This window comes from Brassica oleracea, chromosome C6, assembly GCF_000695525.1.
Source record: "Brassica oleracea var. oleracea cultivar TO1000 chromosome C6, BOL, whole genome shotgun sequence".
Lineage (NCBI taxonomy): Eukaryota > Viridiplantae > Streptophyta > Magnoliopsida > Brassicales > Brassicaceae > Brassica > Brassica oleracea.
In genome coordinates this window covers 1,288,749-1,298,659 of record NC_027753.1, presented here as the reverse complement: position 1 = coordinate 1,298,659, position 9,911 = coordinate 1,288,749, and the positions used below count along the sequence as shown (strand labels likewise).

Genomic DNA, 9,911 nt, shown 5'->3' with positions numbered 1-9,911 from the left:
TCTGTTCTCTCCTCCTAATAATAATAATCTCTCCGGATTCTATTCCCATTTGGTTTGTGTTGGCTTTCCCTCATTCCGATCTTCATCATCTCCTCCTCCTCTTCTCTCTGCCTTGATAAAAGTGGTTTGTTTTCTCCTTTCTCCTCTTTTCTCCGCAATCGGTTTCCTCTTTCGTTGTGTGTTTGTGGAAGAATCTTAACATATTTAAGGTTGAAGCCGTTTCTTTCTCTCACCAAACCTTCTCAGATCGGTCTTCTTTCTTTGATTTCTTTGTTTTTTTTTTCTGGGTTGTGGGTTTTTTCAAGCTTGATCGTAATTGTTGGGTTTGTATGTGTTCATCCTTTTGGAAGAAGAAAGTTAGTTTCTTTGCAGTGAGTTTTTAATGCTGGATCTCTGTCTTTAGGAAACTGTTTCAGTGTTTGGTTTCAACAAAAGGTTGTCTTTTAATTATTTTCTTATTTCTCTTCAACAAGGCTTTTGGTTTTTATAAGGATACATTCCAAGTTGTTGTTATGCTTTGCTTTGCTTTTGTATGTGCTGTTGAATAAGTATGCTTTGTATTGAGAATGTGATTTGAAAGTTGAGATTTTTGCAAATTGTTTTTATGTTCTTTGTTATTGCAACTTTCAAGTGCCATTGGTTGGTTATATGTATAGGCTGTGCTTGATAATGTAGCGTTTGTATATAAGATAAGATAAACTAAGCAAATGAAGTTGAAAAGAGAACTAAGATAAACCCTTATGTTCTTCAATCGTAGATCACCCACCCACCATTGGCTTTTGAGGAACTCTTTTGAATGCTTAACTCTGTTTCTTTTGACGATCATACTCTTCGAGGATTGTAATGCTCCTTTTCTATTGTCATTGTTACTTATATGATTCCTTTTTGATGATGTGTTGCAGTTTCTAGCATCGGCTTCGTGGCGCAAAAGTGTCAACTGTGATTGAGGATAAGATGCAGGGAGAAAGGGCTAGTATGGGTGAGGCCTTGAACTTTGAGAATGGTTCTTCATCGACTAATCCTGTGGTAGATCAGCAGATTCGGTGGGGGAATCGTCACAGTATTGGTGATAACGATCTTCAGAATTACATGAACTCAGCTGCGGATACTACCAATACTAGTTTTGCAAACTCAGTGTATCCTGAGCAACGCGAGGGTAGCTCTGGTGGTGCAAAGAACGAAGCACCTACTATTATCACTGAGCAATGGATGGTGGAGTTTATGCAACCTTCTTCTAGTGCAAACGGAGTGGTTGGCGATCTGAATGCAGAGCAGAATGGGCTTGAGTCTGGTCTTATTATACCAGAGAACGGTGGTTCGTGTGCAGATGGGCAGCGTAAAAGAAAGGCTCTTGATGCCGGCATTGGACAGTCAAATGTAGGTTTCCGTGAGTTCCACCGTGGAGAGAGCAGTTCTTTGAACATGTCTCTTAACCATGGGCCAAGAGGATTGGGCCCTGGCGGTGTTCCAAACCTGTCTGCTCCTCCTGCCATCATCCCAGACAGCTCCAACAGAAACTTCTCTGTCAGGGCTGATCCAGAAAATGTCTTTGCTGCTGGAACTGTTATCAGGCAACCTATTGCTCCATCCTTGAGCGCACCAGGAGACCAACAGCTCGTGGACTTGAGATATAGACACGCTTTCGGCAATTATACTCCTCTGAACCCAAATGCTTCTGCTGGTACTACTATACCCCCTCTTTCAAGAAATATGACACCACCATTCCAATGGAATCCAGCAGCAGCAGCGGGTGGATCTTCTGTTGTTGTTGAAAGAAGCAACATGCTGGCAAATGCCTTGTTTGTTCCACCTCCTGGTGTGACAAATCTGCCCCACGGTCATGTAAGTGGTCCGTGGAACAGTGTTCAGCCATCACCCTCATTGACTCCTTACCAGAATAACTCGGCGCAAAATCAAAGAAGATTATCCGAACATTTACGGAGGAGGTCGTTGCTTTCTTCGGCCCCTCTGGATCAGCATGTGCTTCATCAATCTGGCGGTGATGCCACCTTTCAGGCGCAGAGTCGGGCTTTCTCGAGAGTAGTACCAAGACAAGGGCAAACTACAAATGGCGTTCCTCAATCTTCGCGAGGAAGAGGCAGACTGGCAGAGGTTAGTTTCATGTTAGATCTATAATATTCTTGAGAAACTGCTCTCTGTAGAGCTGACACCCTGGTTCTGTTTTTAAACAGCTCCGCAATGTCTTGGAACAGATGCGTAGGACAGGGACCTTGCGTTTGGAGGTACATAAAATGCTTACTTTGTTTGATATTTTTGTATTTATTCTTATCTTCTTGCTGCAGAGATATATGTTTTTGTGCTCTGATTTATTCAGGATGTTATGCTTCTCAATCAGTCGATGCTAGGTGCAGCTGGTATTCATGACCGTTATCGAGACATGCGACTCGATGTTGACAACATGTCGTATGAGGTAAAACACCTGTCGTTATTTATTGCTCGTTAGTGTCATACTAACCCTGAGTTTGAAATCTGTAGGAGTTGTTGTCTCTAGGAGAGCGGATTGGAGATGTTTGCACCGGTCTCAACGAGGAAACCATATCCAACCGATTGAAGCAACGAAAATACAGCAGTGACACCAGATGTCCACAAGAAATAGAACCATGTTGTATCTGTCAGGTAACAACATCACATCTTGTGCTCATCTTTACTAATTTTAAGGACATGTTGGTTTAAACTTGGTGGCCATTACCTGCAGGAGGAATACAATGAGGGAGAAGAACTGGGAATGCTGGAATGTGGGCATGGCTTCCATAGCCAATGCATTAAAGAATGGCTGAAGCAAAAGAATCTTTGTCCAATCTGCAAAACGACAGGGTTAAATACTGTAGAGAAGCCAGGGATATAATGATGGAAAGACCTTAAGCTGTTCTATACCATTGCAACCTCACCACAACAACACCCAAAGGCAAGTTAGGATTATGCGTTATTTGGTGTTTGAGTTTGAGGTTTGATGATATAGAGGTAGCGAAAAGATAGGAATGAAGACAAGTAACTGAGGGAGTATCTAAGAAAAAGAAACTTAGGTTCTTCTGAATTTGTTTGGATGATTTTTTTATTTTTATTTTTATTTATGATTTACTCATTGAAAGAACTAAAAGGTTTGTGAGCCAATTCGGCAAGTTTGATAGATTTTATGGATGATTAACTTATGTACATTATTCCTATTTTAATGGTCACCAGTTTTTGTCCAATTCGGTTTCATTGAACCTACATCATCTCTTGGTATGTAATCGAAAAGAAAATGTTATCTCCTGAGACCAGTCATATATTTCCTGTGGCACATATGGAAAGGAAGAAATTAATTTTGTTTTCATCATTCAAAGCATCCTGCAAGTGTTTATGAGAAAGCTCTATGGAAGCTGAAATTTGGAGAGAGAGAGATTCATAGCAAGGTTTTGGATCGTCCTGAGTCTGGATTCTATTGAATGTGTAGTGTGGACCAGGCCCTCCATCAACTGGCTCATATGCAATCTTGCGGCCTTAAGGGGTATACACTGTTGGTATCAGGGGAGCAACTTGGCTGGTAGGGATTGTGAAGGTCGGTCGATCTTTCATAGTAGACGTTATTTCCCTCGGTTTGACTCTCTATTATTACCAGAGCTCACCTCGCTTCTCTGGTCAGTTGTGTCTCTTATAAGTCTTCGTGTGAACATGGTTGCTATCTCAGTCGCTGCAAATGTAACGACGGACTTTCAAATTCATTCATATGTAGCCGTAGAAGGACCCTTTTGGCTCCGTAGTCTGCTTGAGAAGGAAGCTGCATTTGTATAACTTGGTCTTAGACTATTTTCAATATATTTTACTACTTTGCAATAGAGCTGAGATATGTTCCTATATATTCCTCGAAAATAGAAATCTCTAAATATATAGTAAAAAAAATAGAGAAAAAAACAACAATATCTATTATAGAGTAATAAATAAAGGTAGATTAAAGCAATTTTTATTTTTAAATCCTATTCTATAGTTGAAAATAGCAATAAGCTAGAGATGCCCTTAGACCATCTCCAATGTATTTAACTATTTTCACCTCAAAAATAGAGAAACTTTATAATAAAGGTGAGATATGCTCCAATGTATTTCTCTAAAATAGCAATCACTAAATGTAGAATAAAAAATAGCAATAGAGGAATGCGATTTTTTTTCTCTAAAATAGAGAAAAAATAGAGATTTTTATTATAGGGGAAGAAATAGAGTTAGGTTAAATCAATTTTAACTCTAAATGCTTTTATAGAATTGAAAATAATAATAAGTTGGAAATGCTTTTAGCTCTATTTTTCTTTGATTTGGACGGTGTCTTTATTGTGTCTTGTCCTATCGCAAGGTCTTCAAGAGATGGGACTCGCTTTTTCTTTGCAGTGTTGCCTATTGGCGGTTTTTTTTTGTCTTTTGTTTAATTGAATGCTTTTTTGGTATTGTCTTTAAATGCATTATTATTTTAGCATTGAGAGTTTTTGCGCCATAAGCAGAAATAATAATTTTAATATAATATATTTTTATTTAAAAGAAAACATTAGTTTATATTGGATCATTATTATTTTTATATACTAACTTTATCGGTTTGAAAAAACTAAAATTATAAATTTATTTACTGCAGTTTTTTTATTTTAATCTGGTTTAAAAATTTTACTTTGATTTTATTTAAATTTCAGTAGAGTTAAGATTTAATTGTATAAAAATAATTGATATTATATTATTATTAGTGCTTAATTATTTTATATATGTTTTTATCAACGAGTTTTAAATATATCTATATTTAGATATATAAATTATAATAATATAATATTCATTCGCTACAAGTGTGATGAAGGACCTTTAAATTCATTCGTATGTAGCTGTAGAAGGACCCTCTTGGCTCCGTAGTCTGCTTGAGAAGGAAGCTGCATCTGTATAACCTGGTCATAGACTATTTCCGATGTATTTTGCTATTTTTAGTTCTAAAATAGAGAAACTCTATAATAGAGCTGAGATATGTTCCAATTTGTTCCTTTAAAATATCAATCTCTAAATATATATAGTAAAAAAGAGAGGAATATTATTTCTTCTTCTATAAATAGAAGAAAAATAGCAATATCTATCTTTTTGTCATCAACATAAACACTTATGAAGACTCTGCAAGCCAAAATGGTAACTCGCTATCCATGTGAACGACAAAAACGAATGTTTCCTGGCATTGAATGCAATTATGTGCTCTGGGTACATGAATGATGCTTGAGTTGTGAAAACTTCCCTTTTGAATCTTGATACCTTCCAAATAACTTAGAAAGCTGTCCATTCTTCTAATTCTAAAATCATCTTCACTAATTGAAAACAATCTGTTGCAAATGTGACCTGAAACTGATCTAAATTCCTCATACATTCTATAGTGCAAATGAGCGTTTCCACTTCCGAGTGAAGGGGGAAAGACTAGCCCTTGTATTTATTGCTCCCACCAAACCATCAAAACCTTCTAAAGTACTGTACCAACCTCATCCTGAAATTTTTTCTCGGTCTTTTCATGATCCATCCATGAAACACCATCTACCTGTTATGGTTGGTAAAATAATGACATCTACCTCTGTATTTTGAGGAAGCTTTTGTGTCAGTGAAACCTATGTGTCAGTCCAAAGTAGAGATTCTGTTTTTGCCAATTTCAAAAGTGCAATGGGATCGATATACATGTTACTGAAAACTTTATTATTTCATCTCTTCCAGATGTACCATAACATCCAAGCGAATTGTTGATCTTCCATTTGTGGAAAAACTCTCCAAAATATCCATATTTGCGAAGAGTAGTTGGGTAGGAAAAATAATTGGATTCGATAAAAAATTTGAGAGTGCCAAAACTTGGACTCCTGGTGGATATTCAAAAATTTATGATTTATTTCATATTAAATTTAAGGTTTATTTATTTAAATATGTTTCTTATCAGCTAGTCTTAAATATGTATATATTTAATATATAGATTCTAACAAATTTTGAATTTTTGTTTGTTTTAGTTAAAACATGTTAAACCGGTAAAAATCAAATTGTTAATTAACATAATGAAGATAACTTTAAATAAATTTTAATATTTTAACTATCAAAATAATTATTTGATTATTTATAATTTAGTTTTGTATTTGTTGATACTGATTTACAACTATTTTGATTATATAGATGATTTATAAGATATATATATATATATATATATATATATATATATAAATATATATATTTGTAACTATATTTAATTTATTTTTTTCTGGAAAATAAGTTTAATTTTTATTAATGTGATATATAAATTTTGTAGTGATATATGAATTATTAATATTATTATATTTTATTATTTTTGCCAAATAAAAATTTATTCAAAATAACATTAATAGTGCTATATGAGTTAATAATCATTACCATATTAAAAACCTTGACAAAAATAAATCTTTATAAGAAAAAAATTGTATATGTCGTAATTAGGTTAATGTCATGTTATCACTTCTAAAAGCTATATTATCATTTTTGTTGAAATTGAACGTGGTGATGACATATGTAAAAATGATTTTACAAATAATGTCCAGGAGATGTTATCCCACCTTGCCTTTTGGTCCACAAGGATTATCCAATCTTTTTTTTTTTTTTTTTTTGTTTAACCTTGGGGTATCCCAGGCCCATGGAGAGGCCCAGACTAATCCCCAAGGAGAAGTGCAGCCCACGGATAGACCCTCTCTCCGGGTACTCAATCATGGAGCGTAAGTTTTGAACTTCTTCTTGAATGAAAATCTAAAGTTAAAAAGAACGGTTTAGCTTTTCACTAACGTCCTCAATTTAGAAATAAGCTTAGTTTTTGTAAGAATATAATACCAAAAAGTATAAAGAACTAACGGCCACATCCTTTTCTTTAACTCTCACCGCAGATCGACTAATCTGTCATAAAAATTACCGAAGGAGAAGGGAAGGTGTGGGAGATCTCAACGTTGTTCGGCGAAGTCATCGGAAGCCAGACGAAAAGAAAAATCACCCATGCGTGTAGTCCACCTGCCACGCAAAAGCCTTTCCTTGATGAATAGTTTTAATATAATTTGTTTCAAAATAACTCCATATAATTGTTGTGGTTGCATCGGATCGCAAAGCGCATATTAAAGTTGCGAGGTTCATAATCGTATAGGGAAAGCAGCGAGCCTGAGATGGTGGAGCGGCTACTTATCTATGTGTGGTAGACTTGGGTCATGTTGTACCACAGGTGCAGTGTGTGCAGTTCATGTTGAGACACTCTGGGTAGTTCTCTCTCTCTTTTTGGTTATTTTATATGTTTTATTGCATGTTATAGGTAGAAATTTAGATGTGTTATGTGATGATTATTGGTTTTTTTTTTTTTGGTCAAACATAAATTCATTCATAATTAGAGTTTACTCTCCACCAACGGATGTTACAACGATCGAAGCCAGTGCTGATCTAGCCACAAAATCAGCCTCGCAATTGTTTAAACGGGGTACATGAGCAAAGGAAATAACATCAAACAGAGAGGTAAAGTAGTAGATGTCAAACACAATACCAAACAAAGCTGGCCTGCTCTCTTTCTTTATCAACAGCTTGACAAGATCAAGGGAGTCTGACAGAATCAGAAGGGATTTAATGTTTGCACAAGCTGCGGTCATAACCGCAAGACGAACTGCAAGCGCTTCAGCCATTAGCGCAAAAAAAACAAAGGGTCGTGATTCGCAAAGCTGACGGAGATGGGTGGTAGAGGGAGGACCGGTGAAGACTCCTCCCAGCCCGCAGTTACCGGAATTTGCATCCCAAGCTGCGTCAACATGACAGGTGATCATCGTAGTAGACGGAGAGGGCAGCTGAGGAACACTCTTACCTCGGGATAGTTCATGCACATCTTTAGTAGGTGGTGTGGTCAGCATCTGGGCTCCTTGCCATTTGCGAGCATTAGAGATGTACTTGTTTAGGATCTCCATACTGGAGTAGGCTTTGTCTTCAAAACATCTCTTATTACGGGCTCCCGTCGGGGGAAGGTTCTTAATGCTAGCGCATGATGAGATGAAGACCCCAAGCGAGGAAATCATAGGGAGTTGGGTCCAAGAGATCGGAGCTAGTTCCCAAACCTCCTTAGCTACCGAGCAGAGGAGGAAAACATGTAGATCGTCCTCCACATCATTACAAGTCTTACACGGAAAGGAGGAGATCCCCCGAGAGGCAAGATTAGCGCTGACGGGGATTGCTTTCTTGACCACTTTCCAAAGAAAGTCTTTAATCTTAGGTGCTGTGTTAACATTCCAGATGTTCTTTCGCCAATCAAAAGGAACGGGGATAAAGGCAACCGGTCTCACAGCGCTCATACCGATGCCATATCCTGACCTAGTGGAGTAAGCTCCATACTTCTCATACACCCACGCAACCTGGTCCTCCGATGGAGCTGAACTCGTGAAGATACATAGAATAGCATCGTCGTACTGAGGCAACTCCTGTCTGATCTTATCACGATCCCACGTATTGGTGAGTTTGCATAGGAGGTCGCTAACCAATAAGTTAGAGGCAGCTAGAGTAGGGGGACCAATAGGGATCAGGGGGGTTTCACAACTCAGCCATGGATCGTGCCACACCCTTATACTCTCCCCGTTACCAACAGACCAACTGAAACCCATTCTCAAAATCTCTCTCCCAGCCAGGATACTCTTCCAACCATGGGAGGAGGAGGCTGAGACCGGGCAATCCATAAACGTAGAGTTGCGAGCGTATCTACCCAGTAGTACACGGGCTACTAGAGATTGGGGTTTAGATAGGATTCTCCATCCAATTTTTGCAAGCAGCGCGTCGTTAAACATCTCGATGTCTCTGAACCTGAGACCTCCAGCATGCTTTGGTTGAGTTAGGGTGGACCACGCAACCCAACACATCTTCTTCTTTGTCGAGTTTGCATCCCACCAGAATCGAGTTAACATGGATTGGATCTGTTTACATAGAGATTTTGGGAGTTTGAAGCACGACATAGCGTAACATGGCATCGCCGCCAAGACTGCTTTCAAGAGGACCTGCTTGCCAGCACCGGAGAGGAAATTAGTAGTCCAGCTAAGTGTTCGTTGTCTGATACGGTCGAGGATAGCTGCGAAGATGTCTCTTTTCTTTCTCCCAAACAGTTCCGGGAGGCCCAAATACTTTCCAATACCACCTTCTGCTTCGATAGATAGAGCCGTTTTAACTCTGCTCTTAACTTCAGGAGGAGTCCGTGCCGAGAACGTGATAGCCGTCTTTGCAAAGTTGATATGTTGCCCTGAGAGAGACTAGTATCTCCGTAGAATACTCAGCAGGGTACTGACGCTAGCGGTGTTCGACTTGCAGAAGAACATCGTGTCGTCGGCGAACAAAAGGTGATCAATTGCTGGACTAGCCCGAGAAACACAAACCCCAGACAGCGTCCCATCTGATAGTGCCTTATCACAGAGTTCCGAGAGAACCTCCGTACACAGGATAAAAATATATGGAGACAGCGTGTAATACCCCATCTTATAAAAAAAAAACCTAATTTCAGTTTATGGAATTTCTCGGGGAAGCCGAAGGCTCGGGAAATATTTATCCTCAAGGTTAAAGTTAGTCTGGAGTCTATTAAAAATATGTAGCTCATCAGATTGGGAACGGAAAAATATTCGGGATTGATCCCCGGACGAAAATTCACCAGAGGAGCCGAAATCGCGCAAATCGACTGAGAAGCTTGAGGTGGCTTGATCTAAGGGATCAGGACGTGGTGTCAACCATTTAACCTGCTGAGTGTCAACACAAAAATGAGGTTTAGACGTGCATGAAGCAGTTCCATGCAGCTCGACACACAGAAGCACGAGGTGTCGCAGTACCTGCAATCTGCGCATGCGAAACGACATGCAGATGCCCGTGTGTCGCGATGCATGAACACCAGACATGCTGAAGGGCAAGTG

The 9,911-nt window shown here is 38.6% G+C and overlaps 2 protein-coding genes across 4 annotated transcripts; one reads left to right on the top strand and one right to left on the bottom strand.

The window, feature by feature from the left end:
• LOC106296248 (probable E3 ubiquitin-protein ligase HIP1) lies at positions 1–3,210 on the top strand. Of its 3 annotated transcripts, none has more exons than XM_013732337.1 (6): positions 1–124; positions 903–2,112; positions 2,193–2,243; positions 2,336–2,431; positions 2,497–2,637; positions 2,717–3,209. In XM_013732337.1, the coding sequence occupies exons 2-6, from the start codon at positions 955–957 to the stop codon at positions 2,864–2,866; spliced, it is 1,596 nt and encodes a 531-aa protein (XP_013587791.1). In that variant the 5' UTR covers positions 1–124; positions 903–954; the 3' UTR covers positions 2,867–3,209. The 3 variants fall into 3 exon arrangements, with proteins under 3 accessions (XP_013587791.1, XP_013587792.1, XP_013587793.1); XM_013732338.1 differs by having other exon boundaries at positions 2–209; positions 2,717–3,210; XM_013732339.1 differs by lacking the exon at positions 1–124 and adding an exon at positions 249–435 and having other exon boundaries at positions 2,717–3,210.
• Positions 3,211–7,382: 4,172 nt separating this feature from the next.
• On the bottom strand, positions 7,383–9,485 carry LOC106297158. The gene is made up of 2 exons (XM_013733438.1): positions 9,296–9,485; positions 7,383–9,253 (listed from the first exon to the last, which is right to left on the bottom strand). The coding sequence occupies exons 1-2, from the start codon at positions 9,483–9,485 to the stop codon at positions 7,383–7,385; spliced, it is 2,061 nt and encodes a 686-aa protein (XP_013588892.1).
• Between the last annotated feature and the right edge of the window lie 426 nt (positions 9,486–9,911).